General features: G+C 38.0%; 1 protein-coding gene across 9 annotated transcripts in view; it reads left to right on the top strand.

Annotated features, from left to right (window-relative positions):
- The window catches only part of C6H9orf135 (chromosome 6 C9orf135 homolog), a 127,948-nt gene that overhangs the window by 42,423 nt on the left and 61,083 nt on the right, over positions 1-24,442 (top strand). For 7 of the 9 annotated variants that reach the window (XM_032634948.1, XM_032634947.1, XM_032634951.1 and 4 more), the window contains one exon: positions 17,195-17,303. The exons of the other annotated variants lie outside the window; for them this stretch is intronic. In XM_032634948.1, coding sequence (XP_032490839.1) covers positions 17,195-17,303 — 109 coding nt within the window. The remainder of the gene's footprint in view (positions 1-17,194; positions 17,304-24,442) is intronic. 9 annotated transcript variants of the gene reach the window in all.

Raw genomic sequence — 24,442 nt, 5'->3', positions numbered from 1 at the left:
CTAGGCCTCTGTTTCTGCAACTGTAAAATGGGGGTGATAGGATTCTTGTAAGACTAAACAAGGTATTGTATGTGAAGTATCTTCTGACATATAGCCTGGCACATAGTAAGCACAGTAGAGGTTATATACATGTACTAGGACATGGTCACTGACCTCAACTAATTTCATAGGCCAGTAAAGAAAAACATCAGTAAATTCAGTATAATCTATTTGTGCAAAATAGAGATGAGTATAAGAGGCAAAAGTAACAGGAGGGGGAGGTTAGTGTGTATATGGTTTTCTGAGCAAGGTTTAGAAGGAAGAATAGGAGTTCCATAGGTATACAAAAGAGAACAGGCAAGTACAATGTAATAGTAAGAAGCAGCATCATAGGGAAATAGAGTTCTTTATAGTTGGTAAATACAGTTGATCTCATTATCTGTAAATTCTGTATTTGCAAATTCATCTACTTGCAAAAAATTATGGAACCCTACATCAATACTTGCAGCACTTTCATAGTCATTTATGGACATGTACAGAGAGGCAAAAAATTTGAATCATCCCACACACATATTCTCAGTTGATGTCAGACACTCTGCCTTCTTGTTTCAGCTCCTCTTACTGTAAACAAGTATTCTTTTCATGGTCTATTTAGTGCCATGTTTTTTGCATTTTTTTACTTTTTGTTGGTGATATCATTGTTCAGATGGCCCCCAAACATAGTGCTGAAGTGCTGTCTAGTGTTCCTAAGTGCAAGAAGGCTGTGATGTGCCTTATGGAGAAAATATGAGCATTACATAAGCTTCATTCAGACATGAGTTACAGTGCTGTTGGCTGTGAATTCAGTGTTAGTGAGTTAACAAGATATATTAAACAAGATGTCTTTAAACAGAAGCACACATAAAACCGGGTCATGTATTAATTGGTTGTTGAAAATGTGACCAGAGGCTCACAGGAACCTAATCTTGTATTTCCCCTAGGAGCAATGATTCAGTATTTGCTAATTGTTTGTGACTTTATAGAACATAACAACCTTGAATAATGAGAATCAGTTGTAAGATTTGAGAAGCACTTGCATTTCTCTGAGCTGGCTGTGCTACTGGCATCCTTGTTTTCCTTCTGTATTCAACCAGTCACCAAGGTCTGTCCTAGAAAACTGCGTAAAGTTCAAATTGTGTAAACTTCCAAATGAATAAATGTCATTGACCATTTTGTTTTTATGCATTCTGGTCATAATTGTTTGCTTTCTATTGACTTATTTTATTATATATTAAAACATATTGAATTTTAACCTTTTATTAGTGGTTATTTAATCGATGAATGCCTACTATCTAAAATACACCATTTGGGTGGCCTCCCAACTGAGTATTTGATCAGCAAAGGGACTGTGCCTATAGGTTTGTAAAATAGAATTTAACTGGGAGAAATTCTGAGGTACCTCTGCTTATACAGTAAACATGTGGATGATTCCTGTGTTACTGTTTATGTGGAATGTAATACCAGTCTGTTTGACTTCACTATACATATTAAAAACAGTTGTGTATAATAGACATGATAAAGTGAAATATCCAGAATGGTTGTTAGAGATATTTCTGGTCCATCATTGGATAAGAGGTTGCCTAGGAACCTTGTCTTCCTTGTAGCTGGAGTGGTGGATAGAGAGCCATATTACCTGCATCACACCTTGATGCTTCTGAGTGAGAAAGGCCTTTTCTAGAAATTATCTTTCTCTATTCATTCCTACAGCATTTATGGAGCTATATCATCAGATGTTTCCATCGGAAATTATGAGTCAAGGGGAAATTTTCTCTTGGGATATTTTCCCACTCACTGGAATAATGGAATACTAAGAACCAGAACAACTACATTTGCCCTTAATAAATTCTCTGGTGTAAGGCTAGTTCTTATTTATTTATTTATTTATTTATTCTCATCTCTTCTACCTTGGCCAAATTGACATCTGTTAACAACTGATGAGCCAGAAAATTCGTTCGAGTTTCCATGAAACAGTTCACGCTCTGGTCTCCGTGGTGACACTTAAGAGTTTTAAGGACTTAGCTTAATTTTATATATTTGTAATTTCAATTACTTCTCTCTCCTACGTAAGCCCAAAATTAAAGAGCCTGGGTATTTTACTGACCTCCCCCCACCCTGTCTGCATTATAGGAAGAAAATAGAAAGAGAAAGGGAAAAAAGGAAGTAAAATTAAAATCCGGTGATAATTGTGGGGTAGGGAACTTGATAGTTTTAAAGATTTTTACAGAAAATCATTTGGGCTGGAGAAAGAAATTAAAGAGCTTTCTATGATGCTCTTCAGACTTATACCCTATTGTGCTCTTTGAACAGGGAGTTCATATGTATTCAAGGTACTCCACATTCAGAGGAGAATCCAGTTTCAAGGCACTAGGATATCATTAGTATACTTATTAGAAAACAGAGATGAATTTTCTAATTTGCTGTATGTTCGTCCTGTAAATACAGCAGTTTTCTCAGGGACTAACCTGGAAGTATTTAGAGTCCTTCACACCACTAAGGACCAAGCTAGAGTTATAGATCTTCTCTAGCCAGCAATCCCATCTTCTCACATCTCCAACGCACACTCAGGATAAAAAGGCAAAGAAAATAAGAAAGCCCTTTAGTAACCACATGTTGCAGCCTGCCTCTGTTGAAATCCATACATGCTTCCCCTTCCAGCAAGCCTCCATCCTTCTACTTTAACAACTTAAGCCCTCAATCGAAAGCTTTTAACTCTTATTTTGTGCATTTTAAATGTTTGATTATGTGGAAAGGCGAGAGAAGAGACTTTAAAGAAGCTTTTTCGGTTAGTAATGAGAAGTGAGAAGAGCAAGCCTTGGGGCAAGGGGTAAGAGCACCGTGGGTGCTCAAATAATGTTTATCAAAGACATTAACAAATGAATGGAGAGGAAGGACACACACACAAACACAAAAGGCACTGCAGGCTGGGGGCCTCTTTTTTTATGCTTTAAGAAGACCCTGAGGTAAGGACTACAGGATAACGCAAATCTGTAATAAAGCCAGAGCTGATTTTCACAGCCCTGATCCTTTTTTTAAAAAATTTTATTTAAGTATAGTTGATTTACAATGTTGTGTTAATTTCTGCTGTACAGCAAAATGACTCAGTTATACATATATATATATTCTTTTTCAAATTCTTTTCCATTATAATTTATTACAGGATATTGAATATAGTTCCCTGTGCTACACAGTAGGACCTTGTTGTTTATCCATCCTATATATATTAGTTTGCATCTGCTAATACCAAACTCCCAATCCTTCCTTCTCCCAGTGTCCTCTCCCTTGGCAACCACAAGTCTGTACTCTGTCTGTGAGTCCGTTTCTGTTTCGTAGATATGTTCATTTGCGTCATATTTTAGAGTCCACGTATAAGAGATATCATATGGTATTTGTCTTTCTCTTTCTGACTTACTTGGCTTGGTATGATAATCTCTAGGTCCATCCATGTTTCTGCAAATGCACAGCCCTGATCCTGATACAACAGGATGACATTGAAGCATGTTTGGTCACCTCTGTATAGGTGAATTTAGAGGGGTATAAATCATTAGGCTTCCGATTAGAATGGTAAAGAATTTAAAAATGGGAGCTAAACTCATGTTCTTCCTAGATGCAGTACATGACTTACTAGAGACTGACGGGTACTTAGGAAATTTTGAGTTAAATAGGGACAAATGGTATTCACACTTTAAAGAGACATCTTAATTTCTTAACTCATACTTTAAAAAACATTGTAAATTATAATACTGTGTGACCATTTAAGATGATGTGATAGTAGACCAAAGACATGGAAATATATTTACTATCTGGTCAGTAGCAGAATTAGAAATTTGCATTCAAGTCAGATGCATATATAAAATTTGTTTTCTAAAACTGATCCTCATGGTTTTTCAACTGTTGGTTACCAGAGAAAAGTTCAAACATGCCAATTGAAGGGTTTCTCTGTCTCTTTGAATTTAAACAGTTTGTTTTGGGCTAAAATAGTCTCTTTCAGAACAGTGCCCACTCTTCTGAATCCTACCTCATCCACCCTCTCCTTTTCCTAGTGGTGTGTGTGTGCATAAGGGACTGAAGTTATATGACATTTGGGGGATGGGGGAGTGAGGCTCCCAGATCTGCATGTGGGTCCTTGTTCTTGTTCACCTTATCCTTTATCCAACTTCTGTGCCTGCTGCTGGTGAACTTTTGACTAATCCACTTGGTTTGTTAAAGACCTGAGGTCCTGCTTTCAGACTCATTTCCATTTTGGCTCTCCTTAGGACTATAGGTCCTTAAGTCATGCTCATCCTCTCCTGGTCCCTGACTTAGGCTGGTGGTAGCCACTGTGGTAGGGGCACCTCATCCCTGAACATGGTGGCCCCGTAGCTGGCCCACTGACACTCAATTCAGCTTTCATCAAATGCCCCGCAGAGAGGGTGTGCGTATGCTGTGGTTTGCCCGGTAGAGTTTACTCCCGTTGGCCTGAGATTTATTAAAAGCCCTTCTCTCATTTTTTAAAGTGATCTTCTTTACAAAATAAATGATAGGGTCACCCTACTTATGCCATGTTTGTGAGCTTCTGGATCTGGTTGTTAATAGAAGTTTGAGAAATTTAGACATTTTACTTCTTAGCAGGTCCTGACTTTCAAGAAAAACATCTCACTCAGGACTAAAAAATTTTATCGTTAGTCAGAAGTTAATCACCAGCACTTTATTTTTCTTCATATTCCTGGCAAAACAGTCCTATATCTTCCCAAGGCAAATGTAGATGCCTCTGATTTATTAGAACAAAGGTCATTTTAAAGAGTTAAGCAAAGTGCAAAGATTAATATTTGAAAATATAATCTTACTTTAAGTAAAAAAAGGAGCAGCATGTTATGAATTCTTTTGATAAAAATATATGTCTGTATGTATTGAAAAGAGACTGAGAGGATATTTACCATGTAACACAAAATATTACTGGATAGTGGATTTATGGACTATTTGTCATTTTCTTTTTTCCTCTTTGCCACTTTTACGTTTTCCATAATGAATGTGTATTATTTCAAGTAAAATTACTTGAAAACTTTGATATCACTTTCTACAGCTCTTCCCCTGAAGCAAACATTCTCTAAATGATCAGGATTTAAAGAGAATACTTCATCTCTTTCAGAGTCTGAGTCATTCTTCATGGTTTATTATGAGTCTTTTTAAAATATCTTTTTAATTGCTAGTTTATGTTGGGTAAAAAGGATGATGCTATTCACATTCATTTGGTTTAACCACGCTTTCATTCTTGTCTGTGTTCTATAATGGTAGATCCTATGCCATGGTTATTTTTAATCTAGTGCTACATTCTTATTCCTCAACATACACACATATCCACAAATGCTTTTGAATGTAGTAGTTTTGCGGGGGGGAGCACCTTATTTTCTATTTTTCAGGATGATGCAGGACATTCTACATCCTTTTGTCATGACTGTATTTTTCTTTCAATGCTATTCTCTTTAATGAAATCCCAACCAAATTCATTTTCTGAAAACCAGTGGTTATAAAATTGTGCCTTGACCTTTTCGTGAGATTTTGCTCAATTTAACTGGTGGCCAAAATAAAACAGCTTTACTTGCAAGATAACCCTTGCTCTGCAAGGCAGAGTATTGTAGGACAGGCATTTCCTCATGTGGGTGCACTTGGGTTAGGAAAGATCATTGCTGTATACAAGTACCTCTGCCTGAGCCAACTCCCTACATGTCCTTGAGACCATCTCTTTCCTGGACAACAGGAGTCACCAGAGGCTTGTCATAATGCTACTGTAGTCTTCCTCACAGATAGTCACAAGTGCTTTTTCATCAGCTTTCTTTCTCTTACTGATGATCCTTTTCTAGGTAAAGATGTAAGGAGTGAAGGAGGAGGTGAGAAGAATGTGGGGCTTGGTGACATTTTGATAAGGAGAGTTTCAGTCTATGGACGCAGGATACCCAGGCTCAGGGCTCAAGGTTTTCAATAGCACTAGAATTAGCACTGTCAGAAAAACTTCTCTTAGTTGGCCTTGGAAGCCACCCCATCGGTACTATTTTCTGTGTGTACTGATCAGGCTTCTTTTGATTGCAATTGACAGATACTCGGCTTGCACTAGCCTAAGGAAGCAAGAAAATGAATTAGTTCATGATATTCATGGAATGGTTGATCACTAGATAAGAAGGAGGGCACGGGTGCAGCTTGACCTCAGGAACAACAGGCATAAGGGATGCTAGTGCATCTGGGTCTTGCTCATTTCTTCTCTCTCTTCCTCATTGTGTTTGCCTCATCTTATCATTGAAGACTATAGGAAACATGGCTGCTGTGGTTCAGGAATTTATAACTTACATCTTCATCCACCAAAAATGTTGTTTTTAAGGTATTTTCAGTTCTGAATTTAAAAATTCCAGGTCAGATGTCCATTTTTGGGCCAAGTATTTGTTTGGGGTCATCTGACTGGGCAAGGTTTGGTGGAAAATGACAGCTTTCCGATAGCCATGGGGCAAAATGGACATATCCAGGAGAAAGGAGGAGAGCTAGGCTGATAATCCTATAGATATCTACTATATCCCATCCTATCCTATAGATATCTGCTATATCCTATAAAGAGCTACTACAGTGTAGACTGAATTCCAATTTCCAAATACCCAATTTTATAGCAAAAGTTTAAAATACGGAGTTGAGGAGACGGGAGTTGAGGAGGCTTGCTGGGCAATTACTATGCACTGTGATACGTGCTAGGATTGGGGTAAGCAGAGCTCTCTGGGGACATCCAAGAGGAGCACACAGACTATTAGACCAGGAAAAGTTTTCTAGAGGAGGTTGTCCTAGCTCCTAGGATTCACATGAAGAACTAAAGATGGCACATTAGTTAGTTTTCAACTGAGGGCATTACTGTTCCTTCCCCTAGAGTGTTTGAAAATATGTGTGCAATTTTTATTGCACAATGACTGATAACTAGTGATGTCAAGTGTGTGATTGCAAGAATTGTGACTCCTATTCCTGGGGTGGCCACAGCATCTTAATAGCATTTATCCATCTATCTATATGATGCCCAAGTTACATATCCATAAACCTACAGTCATATGGGTAGGGACAACAGATATATGTTGGCTAGTTTGCATATGGCCATTCAGAGCAAGGGTGTGATCAGCAAAGTCTCTGAAAGATCTTCACAGAAAAGGAATTCCCTACTCGTATAAGAATCCTGAGCTTTCAGAGCTCATTGGCACCTGCTCTCTTTGTAGGGGTGCATGCCAACAAAGCAACCAAATTTTCATTGCAGGCAATCTAGAGGTTAAGATATTGTGGGCTTCTACCTAGACCTTAAAATAATAAGTATGTGTGTTATATGAATTAGAAGAATTTCATCTAGATAAATTACATTTTACTTACAGGAATTTTTTGGTATTTTAAAACAATCCTGTAATAAATATAAATAGTTGGGAAAGACCACTTCAGGTTGGTTTACACTTATGTCAAAATGAGTATAGTGAATGTAATGTGATTTATTATAAGTGTTATTGACGCCACCAATGCCTGTGTACCTCTGACAAGTGAGCAGCTCAAGGCAGTTCAAATGTCCTGCTAGACATTCAGGCACAGATAAGAAATTTCCTCCCACAGTAAAACCATCTGGGCCTAGTACTGTTTCAGGCGGTAGCTCTTTTTTCCTTTGACAGCTTCTCTATTTCTTCTTTGGAAATTGTGTGTTTAGACTTTTTGTCTCTACTGAGAACACTTGTAAATTGTTTTTTTTAGAAAGTTATGTGTGCTGTCTAGTTTTCCAAATATATTTGCATCGAGTTATGGAAAGTAGTCTTTAATGATTTAAAATGTTTTCTTCTTTTGATGGTTATATCCTATTTTTATTAAGATATAGTTTACATTCTATACTATCACTCTTTTAAAGTGTATAATTCAAAGGCTTTTAGTATATTCATGGAGTTGTACATCCATCAACACAATTGATTTTAGAACAGTTTTATTAACCTTAAAAGAAATCCTCCTCCCTTTGCCCTCGAGCTCTAGACAACCACTAATCTACTTCCTGTCTCTACAGATTGGCCTATTCTGGACATTTCATATGAATGGAGTCATATAATATATGTTCCTATGTATGGAATATTATTCTGTTTGTATCTCCCCCTGCCCTTTTCCTTGATTTTTTAGATAGGAGTTTGTCTATTTTGCTTACTTATTCGTTTATTCTGTTTTCTAACTTATTTAATTTTGCTTTTATTTTGAATTATTCTATCATTCTGATTTCTTTTGGCTTACTTGTGCTTTTTAATATTTTTGAATTAGATATTTCACTTATTTATTTTCATTGTTTCTGTTCTATTGATATAAGTACTTAAAACTTGAATTTTTCTCTGGGTTCTACTTTAGCTATATCCTATGGATTCTTATAAGTGGTATTTCTATTTATTGGTATTTTTGAGAAATTCAACAATTTGTATTGATCTTTGATTAAAGAGTTGTTTGATAAAATGCTTACATATTTCCAGATTGAAGAAGGATCTCTTTTTAAATGTGTTATGAATTTCTAGTTTTATTGTATTACCATTTATATCTTTCAAACATATTGAAATATTTTTTCTTAATTTTTATGAAAGTTCCACGTGCACTTGAAGTTGTTTTCTTTAGGCAGGTCACCAAATATTGGTTTTACTCTTTCCACATGCAGACCAATTATGTTTACCCATTTACCCAAGGAAACTGACCCAAATTCTATCTAGTCATAGGTCAGAAGTCCAAGATCTCCATATGTTATGCTATTGTTTTTCTACCAAGTCTAGTGTGGCTCTACTTGGTTCAAAAATCTATAAAGCAGAAAATTTTTCTGCTTGGTCTCCATATAACCAATATAAAGTGGCAGGACAGAGACAAGATAACTGTAATAAGCACTCTGATTCAGAAAGAGGAAGGATGGAAAGGGCAGTCATTTGTCTATGGTCCTTAAATCCTGTCAGGCAGACATTGTTAGGGAGTCCTGCATTGGTGTCAGAAATGTTCTTTGCTTAGACCCTGATTCTGTTTTCTGGCAGCATACTTTCCCCATTGTTCTTTATGGCCCTCGGCTCTGCCCTGTGTATCATCTTTTCTTTTCCAATATTCTCTTTGACCACACCTGCAATGAATGTTGTAGTATATGCCCTTCTATGGGTTGTTTTGCTTTTTCAGTTCACCTTTTGTTCCCAGAAGTTTGGGGGCCAAAAGTTATTTTAAGTATTGAACAGTTAAAGGATTTTTAAATGCAAACCCCTGGCTTACTTGGAAGTACAATTCTTTAAAGCTTAGGAAGTTTCTTACATGTTTGAATCCAGTTAGTTCCAGCTGCTGGTAACCTCATTCTCAATTCTTTCTAGATAAAGTCCTCAGACTTGCTATATTTCTTTACTTTTTATCCTTGTAATACCTTGACTGTCACTTTGATACTATTGTAGTTACAGAAATCAGAAACCCTGGGAATTTTTTTCTGACTCTCTCCTTAAGCATATGCTTGCTCCAATGCAACTTAACTCACTGGGAGGGTCTAACAATAGGATGAACTTTGCTGCCAGGCAAAGCTTTAATGGAACTTTGTCTTGAAAAAGTCTTTTTCAGTTTTCTCTCTTTTTGAGATCTCTCTGTTTGAGATCTAAAAGTTGTTGGCCCTTTTAACACTTCAAGGCTCAAAATTTCTGGAATATCTCATTTCCTTCTATCTTCTTGTAAGCAAGACAATTTCCTGAAGTTATCTCTCTCTTTTTTTAAAATACTTTGGCAAAACCAATTATCAGTAGCTATTTGCATGAAGAACTAACAACTGTCTTCCAGTCTCTTTCCCAGTCTCACTAGGTACCTGGTTTGACTCTTAACCTACTGAGGCTATCAAATGTTTGACCTCTCCAGCCTCTGATACCAGCTTCCTATTGTCTTTGCCTGGTCTTTAGCCAGTGCCATGTATTTTAGATTTTTGCTATAATAACACCTACCCCACTTCTGGTACTTATTTTTGTGTTAAAATAGGCTAGGCTTAATCTATGTTAACAAACAGCTCCAAAAATCTCAGTGGCCTAACACATAAAGATTTGCTTCCTGCTCACACAGAGTCTGCTTTAGGTTTTTGGTGGAGGATAGGCACTCCTCCACATAGATACTCTGGGACTCGGGTTGATTGAGGCTCCACCATCTAGAAAGTCATCAATTGCTCTGGCAGGGGAAAAAAGGAGTTGAGAATTACATAAGAGCTTTCACTGTCTTAGCCCAGAAATGACATATTTCATTTCTGCTCATTTTTATTTTATTGGCCAGAGCTAGTCACATGGCTTCACTAAATGCAAGGGTGCTGGGAATTTAACCTCTTATATTCCCAGTAAAAAGGAGAAATTGTATTGGCAAGCATAATATCTACCACATATGGAAGACTTCCTTGTAAAACTCCCCTCCTAGGTTAGCTCCAGGGCTAGACTTCAGTCCCTCTAGCCCCTGAAGCCATTGCCCCTGTGCAACATTAGCAAATATCCCAAGGGCATCAGCAGATTTGGTGTTTAAAGTTCTATTTACCCCTTTGGTTACAGGCTTTCATCCAAAAATTGGCCTGGAAATTCCCCACTGGATTTTCAGCTCTTAAATACTTTTAATGTGTCAAAATGTATATATATATATATATATATATATATATATATATATATATATATATATTCTAGCATTTTCCATTGTTTTCAGTGAAAGAGTTTATCTGCATAACTATGGGAATGTAGTTTGGCTGGTGCTCTGGGAGCTCCTGCTTCTGGGCAATCTCACTACTGAGATTTCTTCCTATATCCTCTTTCTTGTCTCTGCTTCTTCCACTTGTCTTCAGCTGGATTTTGGCTGCTTAAAGTAACCCTTGCACATGATGTAATCTAGGGATTATACAATAACTTCGCTAAAAATTAGTTTTCTTTTAATTTTTCCATTTCCTTTGCTGCTTTTGAATGATTTCTAGGAAGAAATGGAAAAAGTGCTCATTTGTGTAGCTATGTTCATAATGGAAGACTGTTTTAACTATAGATACTATTTATGAAGAAAGGCTTTTTCATTTGTTTCTAGTGTGAATGAAATGAATTGCTTTGAAACTACAGAACCTTGTATTATCTACTCAGTATGCATTGCTCATGGATTCATGGAAATGTGCATTAAAATGGTCCTTAAGCTCATATAATATAATCATTTGATGTTATTCTAGAGTAATTAATTCAAATTATCTAAGCTGGTAATATTAAGACTATAGGGATAGGAGTTTATGCAGGTAATCAGACATTTGTTTCTTGTTTTGCAGGGGCCAAATTGGTCTCCATGCCATTCATGCCAATATACTGTCAAGGTGTTCTTTGGATAACAGTAATTACTGTTATATAATACACTTTAAAAACTCGGTCTCTTTTTAGTCCTACTGTTCCACCACCCAGAGTGTCTATGGCCGGCCAATGTAAGCTGTTTCTGGAGTGGAGATCAAAGGAACCATAAGAAGTTTCCTAGGATCTTAAGATAATTGAGATCCAGTAATCAAAACATAAGGTAACAGAATGTCCCAATCCTGATTTGACCAGGACAATCCTGGTTTCACCACTCCCAGTGTACCTATTACCTAATTCCCCTCTCACAGTGTCCCAGGTGGAATAATCAATTATAGTGTCACCCCATTTAATACATGTTCCTCCAGCTGTTTTCAAAGTCATGTGTTTGGCAGTTAATCATACTGACAACATTTATTTAACGTTTCAACTGTTAAGATAGACAGGCTCCCATGCTGTATTCCTCTTGTTTACTCCCAATATTCTCCATAGGGCTTCCTGTTTTTGAAGAGTTTCTTATGAAAAAAATTCATAATAATGATGGGTCTTATTTACATGCCATTCAATATATGTTGGGTGAAGAAAATAACTTCACTTACCTGTCTCGGTCAAATATTTTTCTTTTGAGTGCAGTTTAGGTTTCAAATTGTGTGGTTTCATAGTTGTAGATGCACAAATTGCATACAGCATGAGACACATTGAAAAACAGTGTCCCTCTTCATAAGTCTGAAATGTCACCATTTCTCCCAAGGACGTAAGATTTTCTTTATGACTCTTCCAAATACATCCAAAAGTCTTCATCTGTCAGTTTGATAAATGTGCCGCCAAATAGCACTATCTTGGCATATAAATCATTTGCCTGTGAAATTTTTAAAGAGGATTGTCAAATATTTCTTTGTAGTCTTTGATTCTATTGGTTTTAATGCTTCTAATGTGTCAGGAAATATAGCTGACTCTCTGGGGTAATTTTCTCTTAAAGTCCTAGATAGCAGACGATTATAAAACCTAATGGAAAAGGTATCTTTCTCTTCTCATTTGGCTTAGATATACATCAGAAAATAACAATAGCTGACACAGTAGTTGTGAACTACATTAATAATTCTAAAATTTAAAATTTTAAATTAATATATTCTGCCAGCTGGAGTCTTAACTAAACATAATTTTTTTTTTTTTTTGCGGTACGCGTGCTTCTCACTGTTGTGGCCTCTCCTGTTGCGGAGCACAGGCTCCGGACGCACAGGCTCAGCGGCCATGGCTCACGGGCCCAGCCGCTCTGCGGCATGTGGGATCTTCCCAGACCGGGACACAAACCCGTGTCCCCTGCATCGGTAGGCAGACTCTCAACCACTGTGCCACCAGGGAAGCCCAACTAAACATAATTTTAACATCTTTGAAATTCACAAAGAAAATGTGTCTCTTGTCAAGTAACCAGAAACCAGAATTCAGCTCGATTTTCATTGTTCACATATCAGATATTGCTCGGATCCACACCTGCTTTGCAATCAGTGTTATGCTTATGTATGCTGAGAGTTTTCCCATTCAGCAAGCAGATTTATAATTCCTCTAGAGACAAGTTTTTGTTGCAAAGAACTAGCATCTCTATATGCATAATCACTCCTTTTTTATGTGTGCTTTTGTAGAGTACGCTGGGATACTCTTTATTTTTATGGACACATTTGAAAGCCATTACTTTCAGCATTTATATTAAGGTGACAGTAACAAAACGTAAGAAATTCAATCAATCAATCATTTAAGATTTAATGAGTATTTACAACGTGTTAGTCTTTGTTAGGCACTGAGATCATAAAGATGAATAAAAAGTGATCCCTGTGTCTAAATGTTCTTAGTCTAATGAAAAGGAAGATTCATTAATGGACAATTATTTTAAAATGTGAAAGGTGGAGAAGTGATAAAGATAATGGTTTCTTTGCAAATCCCCACTTTGCTTCCCTCACTTAGTCATGGGACCACAGAAACTGTAGAGAGTAGCTTGGTCTCCTCTTCTGCAAGGATAATCCTGTGGTCTAACCCCACCTGTCCTCCTCTGGGAACTGGACCACGATGGCTTAGGGCAGCCTGAGGGGAGCTGCAGATCCCTATCTGAGTATGCTCTGGAGTTGTTTGTTTAGTCCTGCAACTCACTTAAGGATTTATATGTATTCAGTCAAGGGGAACTTACAGATTTGATTTGATGTGAAATCATCCAACTCTTATGGTAGGAAACTCAAGCTCCCAAAGGACCCCAGATACAGATCCAGAAAGTGCTTTTCACAAGGCTTTACGTGGGACTATGTTAGGCTGGAGAAGACAGGAAATTCAGGATCTAGAGTGTTCAGGTGATTGTAGGATGGGTGGTGGGGAGTTGTCTAGAATGGGACCTGCTCATGCTATCTTTGCCCTACTAGATTCTATTGACCTTAATCCTCTCTGAATCAGTCCAAGTGGCATTTTTGACAGCAGGGTCCTGGTTCCAAGCTCCTTTTTATACAGTTGACAGGTCTGATCCTGTCCTGTCAGCCTTTGCCCCATTTGTAATTCTTCATATTCATACTATTTCTCCCACAGTAGGGTAGAGAAAGCAAATTTCCTTTCTTGTAATTAAGGATGTCTTACGTAAAGATTTCTCATATAAAGAAATAGCCACAGCATTTAGCTTTGGGCTTGATAGAGCAAAGTCCTCAGCAGAAGCAAGGCTGATTGTCAAGGAAGATTCTGGCCTTGCTGGTAGGAGGCCCTGGAGGCTCTCCTCCCAGCAAGAATGTCAGCCTGTGTCTGCACACCTGACATCAAAAACACAGCTCTCCCTTCAGTTAGTAGCACAGAATACCTATATTCAAGCTGCTTTAGCCTTGAACTGACTGCTGCTGTCAAATTCATGTCTGGGGAAAATTAATATCTGCAGATCCAGTCTGTAGACTAGACCAGTGCTGGTCAATAATGACTTTTTTTACTAATCCAAAGTGATGTACAAACTGTAAAGACAGCATAACAGTGTAGCAAGGTTTTCATATAGCTAAATTTATTCAGCTTAAAAGACTCTAAGATTGTTTTTACTTATCTTTGGTGTTAAAAGTCTCCTTATTAAAGGTGATAGATAGTTATTTTATTTTTAATGTTCCTGTCAAGACAAAATGTTGGCAATTTTAGGTTGGTTTTACAAATTTGAGTGTAAAGTTTTGCTGCTCCATGAAATGCTAAGGTTTGGGGACCACTGATCTAAAAATCTGGTACACAGTCATTCTCTAGAGCTTTCTCAACCTTGGTACTTTTGACATTTTGGATCAGATATTTCTTTGTTGTGGTGGGCTGTCCTGTGCACTGTAGGATGTTTAGCAGCATTGCTGGCCTCCACCCACTAGATGCCAGCAACAACCCACCCCACCCAGATGCAACAACTAAAAATGTCTCCAGACACTGGCAAACTCTCAGGGTGGATTGTAATGGTATATAGGTAGGGTCTGTTATCACTAAGTTTGAAAGTTACTGTTCTAGAGACATTGTAAATTTTATATGATTATATTCATTATTTTCCCATAAAGAATTTTTATTGCAGTAAATGAGAAGTCATGGCAACCATAAATAAATGCAGGTAGCAAGGCAAACAAGGCTATATAAAATGTATATATATATATATATATATATATATATATATATATATAAAACACCTAGATTATTTTTATTTTTATGTATATATATATATATATTTTTTTTTTTGTCTTACAAAGATGCTATAAAACTTAATTGGTATTGACAAAGTATTTAAGAGTACCCCACAAAGCATATTTTAGATAGACACAATATTATTACATATAATAATATTTGCATTTTTATGTCACTTTTCACTTGAGACTCTCAATCAATTGATTTGTCCTCAATGGATGATTCTCAGTTCATCTCGGGGAAACTGAGGCACAAGCCAATGTTCAACTGACATAATAAAGTCAGGGAATAATTAGCCCTCCCGTTTCCTTCATAATACACTAATCATTTTTACTGTTATTATATGTAGCAAATACATATTTAGGATATAGTAAATATATATTTTATATTTTAACATTTTTTATATATTTTATAATTTTTTAAACATGTATGTTTATTTTTGCTAGGCTGGCAGCCTCTGTGAAGTAGGGACAGGTCTTCAGCTGTGTATCTCTCAGAGCCTGCAGGCTGTGGGCACATCATTTGTGGGCAACTAGCAGGCATTAGGGAATGCCAACTGCATTAGCTCAGTCCTCCAAAGTTTCATTATAGATTCATGTTTTATTGCTGGGCTTTTGGCTGTTATCTGAGATTGCGGTAAGAAAAGGAACATAACTGAATTTTTTGTAATAATCTAGTTATAATACAACTTAAAATACATGATGGGATAATCAGGCTGCATTCTAACTTTCATGGACACTAATTACCTTTGCCTCCAATTCCTCCAATAAAAAAAGTTTAAAATGATAGTTTATGACTGCTTTGGTATAAAGATGGATATAATTCAAACTGGATTATATTCTTTTATTTTCTGATTTAAAAATGATTAAAACACTCTCCTGGGCCCTAAAAGTATCACAAGCCCTGGGCACTGTGCCTACAGTGCCTAAAAAAGAGGTGGGGGAGTAGCATGAACATATATACACTACCAAATGTAAAATAGATAACTAGTGGGAAGCAGCCGCATAGCCCAGGGAGATCAGCTCGGTGCTTTGTGACCACCTAGAGGGGTGGGATAGGGAGGGTGGGAGGGAGACTCAAGAGAGAGGAGATATGGGGATATATGTATATGTACAGCTGATTCACTTTGTTATACAGCAGAAACTAACACACCACTGTAAAGCAATTATACTCCAATAAAGATTTTAAAAAAAAAAAAAAAAAGAGGTGGGCCCTGGAAATAATACATTGAAATGTTAACTGGTGCTTTGCCCCTTTGTTCCTATGCTCCTAGGGAGGTGTTCTGGTTTTATTACCTCAGGGAAGAATGACCCAGCAGGCAGCAAAAGAGCCAAATTCTTGGCTTTGGAGTTCAAAAGCTTAGGTTTTAGGATTACACCATAGATTTGGAAGAACAGATGAAGAGCTGGGCTGCCCTCTCCCACAGTAGATGAATAGTTCATGGACTGAAGATGGAGGAGGCCAGAGAAGTTGAGAGCATGTGGATTTGTCTGGTATTTAAGAATACCCAACAAAGCATATTTTAGATAGGCACAATATTATTACACATATGTCTTATTTTAGATATGTCTTATTTTAGAATTTATTTTAGAATTTATTCCGAAAATAGATACTTCGGTTGTGGGCCACTTCACCTCCTTTTTCCTTTCCTATCCCCAAATCCCTCCTTTATTATTATCCAACTACCCTTTCAGTCAAGACGTTCAGAATATTTTTTTCCTCTTTCTTCTACATGTTTTAAGAACTGTTTTTCCTTTAGACCCTCTTTCGGAGCAGGAAGCACTGTTATAAATCCATATGAGTAAATATTTTGCTCTCGTTTTGAAAAAAAATTGTAATTAAAATTCATGGTAGAAAAATTTCTAAAGTGGTAAGTTGCCTTTCTAATATACTACATGTCTTATTTTAGAATTTATTTCAGTAACGAATGTACATTATTAAATAAGATTCACTTCATTGGAGTCACTGAATAATTACTGTGTTGGATAAGTATTGTTTTCGTGATACTATTAGTTTTATCACATGTGCTAAATTGTTTTTAGGAAGTAGCCTCAGCATTACTTGAAAAGAGATGGGAAATACATGTCCCAAATCCAGTAAATTTATTATTAGAACAAGGTCACAAATACAGTAAATTTTCATTGCATAATTTTTACAACGTTCAAATGCAATACCTGATAAATAAGCTTTATCCCTTAACAGATTCTAATTTTTTTCTTAAGGCACCGTGACAGAGAAACTTATCCCAAAGATTATGATATAGAGGGTCCTGAAGAAGTAAAAAAACTGTGTAATTCAACATATTGGCGACTTGGAACCAACGAACCCCCAGTAAGTAGTAGCTACTAATTTCTTTAAGTCTGGAATCTTCCTCCTAGTAAAACATGAAAAAGTAGAGGGAGGAGCACTTTGTCAGTGCTCCTCTTAGCTGTGTTAGTAACTTAGGCAGGTGACCTAGCCACTGTGTGCTTCAGTGACCTTACCTGTAAAATGGGTGCACTTCATAAGGTTATTGGAAAATTAAGTAAAATAAAGCAAAAAAGTGCTTAACTCAAGACCACATAGAAAGTACTCAAGAAATTATTATTATTGTTATGATGCTGTTGCTGCAGCTGCAACATCTTGCTAGATGTCTCCTCTAACCTTCACCATCACCCTGTGAAGTAGGTATTATTATCTCTGTTTTACAACTGGGGAGACTCTCCTAGAGGTTAGGTGATTTACTCAAAGTCACCCAGCCAGGGAGTGGAAGAGTGAGAATCTGAACCCATCTCTTTGGGTTTCAGGTCTTTTGTACTTGTCTTAAGGGGATGGAATTGTGAGTAATTTAAGCATGCTGTTATTATTCTCATAACATTTGTACAGCTAAGTTACAAAAGGAGTATCCATTGCATAGGTACTTCCTATTTGAATTGCTGTGGGTTACTCCTTGGCTATTTAGGTGTCTGCTCAATCAGTGTGCAGGAACTCAACTCCCTAAAGAGTCCCAAATTGTGTCCTACAATGTCAAGAGTTTTGGGACTAGTTGAAGATTCAATTCAACCTTATAGGATGGCCTTGGGGCCTGAAGAGCTGGTAATTTGACAAGGATGGATGTGAATGTGTTGAGAAGACTGTGTTTGTATATCATATTCTGCTGGGCTGGGCTACTTTGAAAAAGGGTAAGCCTAGGAAGATCCATAATTCTACTTTGGGAATGGTTCTAGAAAATTCTGTGTTCTCCAGGGTGATGGGAATGAATTAGCTTAGCAGAGTCCATGCTGTTTCCTCCCTTTCTGTTATAGTTTACCATAGACAGAGAACAATAAGGATAGCCTGAAAATGGGAATATATTATAAAAATACGGCTGCCTGGATGTGGAACGAGGACACTTACAGGAACCAAGGTGGCTCTAAAGCAAGGCATTCTCTCTGTCTCTCTCTCTCTTCTCTCTGTCTGACACACACACAATCTCTCTTGGCGTCTCTGTTTCTCTCTGCTCTGTTCTCCTCTTGTCCCACAGCTTAAATCTCAGGGGCATTCTGATGGTTTCCTCAGTTTCAACCCTGCCCTGTTGCCTTTGCACCAGGCTGCCTAATTGGTCATTAGCCAGCACATTGATGGAGCTCTAGAGGCCAATGCCCAACTCAGAAAATAACCACTCTGCCCTGCTCTCCCAAACCCAGCTTACCCTTGCTTTCTTGAGCATGGTGAGGACAAGAACAAGTTGGGCAAGGCAGGCATTGCCTGGCATGCACTTAGCATCTTTGACTCTTAAAAACATTTATTTTTGATAAGTGAAAATCTTCTTGGTCTCTGGATTGTGGGAGGAAGTGAGATGAAGTGAAATATGAGGTGTAGGAACCTCAAATATTCATTCCTTATATTCCATGCATTGTAGCAGTTAAGCCTTAGTTTAATAGAGAATGTACAAATAATATTTACCTTCTTTATGACTTTCGTTCATAGTCATTGAAACCTTGTCGTTCCTCTACCAGGTTTACAGTGTGTATTAGATAGGAATGTTACTGAACCAAACTTGGGTCTGCTTCCCAACATTCAGCAAAGCCAAAATTCAGTTTGAAAATAGAGACAGGATTTTGAAAAAGGTGTGCTGTAAGTCTCATCTGCAAACCCCCTTGGGTTCCTCGTGAAGTTATAGATAAGAGGCTCTGGTGATCTGTCTGAAGCAGAAAGAGAGGAACTAGCTACATATACATGAGTGGTGGGGCAAGGATAAGTGAGTATTCAGGCCCAGATGTGGCTTTGGGGGATCAGATATGGGCCATGTAAAAGAGAAAGATGACAGGGAGCCATTTTAGAGCCTGCCCAAGAGCACCTCATGTAGGGATGGAAGAGGGATCGACTGTATTCCTATGGGCTAAGACAGGACATTTAAGTGCAGAAATTGGCATCCTGCATCACAGAACATACCATTGAATGTTCCCAGAAAGGCTCTCAGCTTCTATTAGAACACCCTGAGAAAGTCAGCTTTGAACGTCCTTCAGTACCAGACAGGGTCAGACACAGACACGCCCAGAGGAAACCAAAACAAGATTACATGTCCACTTTTCCTGCATTTGCTTCTCTCCTTCCTCATGTCCCATCACCCTCATCTTAAACACTCAAGGAGCCAGAATGAGTTGGTGTATAAGGAAGAAGTCCAACGTGGACAACTGGGAAGAAGTCAACTGAAGCAGACCAGACTAAAACATGCCCAAGGTGGAGGAATGAGAATCTTTCATTTTAAATGAAGTTTTGGCTAGTACATGGGACTGGGCATTTTACTTACCTCAAAAAAGCTCTTCTTGAGACAGAAGTAGCAAGAAGGTTTTTATCAATATATTATCTGAGAGTGACCAGAAAAGTCCTGGAGCCTGTCCTATATTTCATCAAAGAGCATAAAAAAGAATAAGCCCCTCCAAGTAACTATGAATGGGCAGCGATGGAAGAAGAATAAATTTGTTTTCTAATTGTACCTACTTACAAGTCCCACTTGTTCAATGAGCCAGTTGCCCATTTGTGTGTAAAATAGAAGTCTGTTCACATCTCTCTATCCCTTTCCTTTACTTTAGTTTCCTTCATGACACTTCAATGACTGGACATACTTAAGACTTTTTAGTTGTTAATTGTCTTTCTCCCCCTACTAGGATACAAGCTTCATTTGGTCTGTTTTGTTCTCTGCTGTATCTCCCGTTCCCAGAATGGTGTCTGACACATAGTTGGTGCTCAATAAATATTTGTGGAAGGAAGAAGGGAAAGAAGACTGTATTTAACAAACATGTGTTGAGGTCCTGTTATTTTGTTAAGTGCTGGGATAAGAAATGTATGCCAAGTTACCATGCTGAGTGCTGGGGTAAGAAACATAATTCAAAGCAAGGTCGCTGTACATCAGGAATTCACAGGCTTATGTGGTTAATGGGTACCTACAACCACAGTGACAGTGTGCATGATGGATGATAAGATATGGAGAAATAAGGATGCTGTGAGGGGCACTTGAACTGAAATGGATTGATGGGAGGGTCAAGGATGACTTCCTAGGGAATTCCCTGGCGGTCCAGTGGTTAGGACTCTGTGCTTTCACTGCCGAGGACCTGGGTTCACTCCCTGGTTGAGGAACTAAGATCCCACAAGCTGAGCGGTGGTACAGCCAAAAAAAAAAAAAGATGGCTTCCTAGTGGAGGTGACCACCGTGAAGCTCCTGAGGTGAATGCTTAAAGGAGCCATCTGTTGGTGGAATCTGGAAACATACTACCTAGGTTTCAGTAGTGGCATAATCAAATTCCTACCCCAGTGGCCTCTCTGGCTTCAGGAGGCTGAGTGGGGCCATGGATTCACAGCAGAGCAGTAATTTAATTCAAGCCACTGGAGTTTCTCTGATTGTCTTATTCGTCCAAGTGATTATAGGAAATAGTGTTTTAAATTCCAATATTTCATTTCGGTATTTTATTTGGACTTTATTGAGGTACTACTTAGCTATAACAGAGTGAGTCCCATGCAAAATAAATGATCAAGAGTACTTCTATCATTGTTTCTTCATTTGTAAAGTTCCTTACCCAAGGACCCTCACGGCACTACCACAGGCCCTGTCACAATGACTTACGTAAGACCACTTCTGAGGAAGTGCTGCATGTTGAATCCCATAAACTCAGAAGGACTAAATACAGGGCAGATTTGATGCTGTGTCATAGAAGGTGAGAAATTTTAGATATAAAGGAACAAAGAGGAACTTGAGAAATTTCATTAAACAGATTTTTCTTATACAGCTAATGGATCAATGCCAAGGCATTTTTGGAACTAACAGGACAACACTGATGAGCAAATTAGGCTAGTATTAGTTTTAACAGCATCACAGTCACTTTGGACTTAAAAATGACAAATAAATGAAAAAAGTGTGCTAAAAGTATACAAATGTGTGCTAACATTCATTTTATGAGTAGATGAATACCTAAGCAGGTCTCAAATATGAGCTGTTCTAGTGGATGAAAATACAACATTTAAAAATTAGTGACCCTAGCAGGACAGGAATATAGACACAGACATAGAAAATGGATGTGAGGACACGGGGAGGGGGAAGGGTAAGCTGGGACGAAGTGAGAGTGGCATTGACATATATACACTACCAAATGTAAAATAGATAGCTAGTGGGAAGCAGCCCAATAGCACAGGGAGATCAGCTTGGTGCTTTGTGTCCACCTAGAGGGGTGGGAGGGAGGGAGACGCAAGAGGGAAGAGATATGGGAACATATGTATATGTATAACTGATTCACTTTGTTATAAAGCAGCAACTAACACACCATTGTAAAGCAATTATACTCCAACAGAGATGTTAAAAAAATAAAAAAGGAAAAATAGATAGCTAGTGGGAAGCAGCCACATAGCACAGGGAGATCAGCTCCGTGCTTTGTGACCACCTAGAAGGGTGGGATAGGGAGGGTGGGAGGGAGACACAAGAGGGAGGGGATATGGTGATATATGTATATGTATTGCTGATTCACTTTGTTATAAAGCAGAAACTAACACACCACTGTAAGGCAATTATACTCCAATAAAGATGTTTAAAAATAATAAGAAAAATTAAAAAAAAAAATTAGTGACCCTAAAAGGGATATAATTATAATGGATCTGAGAAATTCAATTATCATTTACTTAATTGGTTCAGGTATGTTTTTCTTTGACTAACATAGTAGAATAGTATTTTGAGCACTACAATCTTACAGATGCTTCTAGCATTCAGATCTAAGTACCTGAAAGAGGCATATGGATCAAATTGTTGTAAATGGAGTAATTTTAAATGTCAGTGCAGGAGAATCACTTACACCAGGGAAAAGGAAGATATTTAGGGAGAGTGGGCTGTTGAGTCAGGGCTCCCTCTTGCTTCCTATCTCCATAATCTCTGAGTTTGGAGTTAATGCCACAGGTTCCAGCATTCTCTCCTGGATCTACTTTGGATTGTCTATTCCAATATCAGCACAATTGCATCTGCCTTTCCTGTTTTGGGAATTCTGTATAAATTTTGGCCAACTTGAGTGTACTTTCCTTATGCTGTAACTATGGGCTTATTAATTCTATCAAGTATCTTCTTTGTCATTTCTAGGGATTTGGAACATGAATGAAATGAGACATCTGCCATTTTGATTCCATTACCCTCCTTTGCAACTCTTTCTCTATATCAATAATCATGCCCTAATTTAACTTTTAGAGAAACTAGATTTTAATATTTCATGTATATCAGTTTGCTCAAGCAGGTATAACTGTTAGGTTGAACAAATGGCACTCAAAAGGTGCAATCACACACACACATAGACATACACACACACACACACACACAGACACACACATTCTTTGCCTCCGTTGTCTATTCACCCTACTTTGTGGAATTAGTTCTTTCTCTACCCCTGGATAAGATCTTGTGCAATTTCTATAATTTTTATGGTCACTCTCAGATAATTAATAGTCTTTTGGTCACATTTCAATAATTAAAATATCTCATCAAAATGATGAATTTTATTTAAGGTTAAAGATTTTCTTCTCCTCCAGCTAGAGTCTGCTCCAGGCCAGGGAAGTCTGCAGAGGAATGTGTGTGTAGAAGGAGGGTTAGCTGATTTTCTATTTCTTTGCTTAGTCTGCTCCGTCCTTCCCTCAGACAACTAGACAAATAAAAGGCCCTCTTGTGATTATTCTACTAATATTAATTACTTAACTGAGACTGCTTCTGTGACAAGCAGTGGTTTTGTTATCTGAAAGTGACCAGAAGAAAATATGGCACTTGTCCATAATTTATCTCTTCTAGGTGCAGGGAAAGAACCATCCCGTAAAGGCTAACTGGAACTGGCAGTAAAGAAAAATAATGAAATTATTTTTTGCACCCCGTAAGTCTCAGTTGTTCAAAATAATGACGGGAAGAGGGACTCTCTGCTTCTCTTGGATCCTTTAAATAATCTGTATGTGGTACTACTGTGTTCACTTAGACATGAAAGTAGAGCCACGAAAACAGAAAACAGGACAAAACTACTGCTGAGAAATAAGAATAGCCTTTTGGATGATTTTTAAAGGTAAAGACTTTTAACAAAGTATCTGTATTACTTTTTGATGATGACTTTTTTGGCAGTGGTAGGGGGAGTGCTGTTTAACAAGATAAAATAAGACTCTTCCTCAATTATGACTGAAGATCTAAGATAAAAGATGCCAACTTCTCCATTTCATAATGAGAACATGCAGAGCATTTGGGCGGTAACTGGTTTTGAAACTCTTGATCTCTCATCCACATTGAAGGTTAAAAAAAAAAAGGAAAAAAGAAAGAAAATGTTGAAATTGAAGAGACCTGGATGAGAGTATTTGGAATTTGGGGGAGTCATTTGGAGGGATGTACATGCTGGGTCCCATCCCTCTTGTCCCCACTGGCTGGGGGTGGAAGCATGTCCTGCTCATCAAGCTATAGTGTGGGGCCTGAACATTATCAGACAGGCAATTTGATAAATGTTCCCCTGAAGTCAGGGGACTAGGTGGATTGGGATCTGACTTGTTCCTGAAGCAGCCTGTGGCATCAGAGGGGAGACTTGACTTGAGAATTACCTACACTTCTGTCAGTATGGGTCAGAGGAGCATGCTTTCAGGGAACCCTATAGGGAAGCCAAAAAAGAAATGTCAATTGGGCATCATTTGAAATGAATCTTGCCAAGAGAGATTCTGCCAGGGGGTAAGTCATCCTCAGCACAAAGAGGCTGGTTACACTCAAATGTGGAAATTGAGGGGAAGCCCTAAGTGACTTGCTCTTTTCCTGTACCTGTTACCCAGGTTATATGTTTACTGGGTTTTCTTTTTTTAAAAAATAAATTTATTTATTTTTGGCTGTGTTGATTCTTCGTTGCTGCACGCGGGCTTTCTCTAGTTGCGTTGAGCGGGGGGCTACTCTTCGTTGTGCTGCATGGGCTTCTCATTGTAGTGGCTTCTCTTGTTGTGGAGCACGAGCTCTAGGTGCACAGGCTTCG

The sequence above is a fragment of the Phocoena sinus genome, chromosome 6, assembly GCF_008692025.1.
Source record: "Phocoena sinus isolate mPhoSin1 chromosome 6, mPhoSin1.pri, whole genome shotgun sequence".
In the NCBI taxonomy this organism is placed as follows: domain Eukaryota; kingdom Metazoa; phylum Chordata; class Mammalia; order Artiodactyla; family Phocoenidae; genus Phocoena; species Phocoena sinus.
Note: the sequence above shows the minus strand (reverse complement) of the source record. Positions and strands in the feature narration are given on the sequence as shown.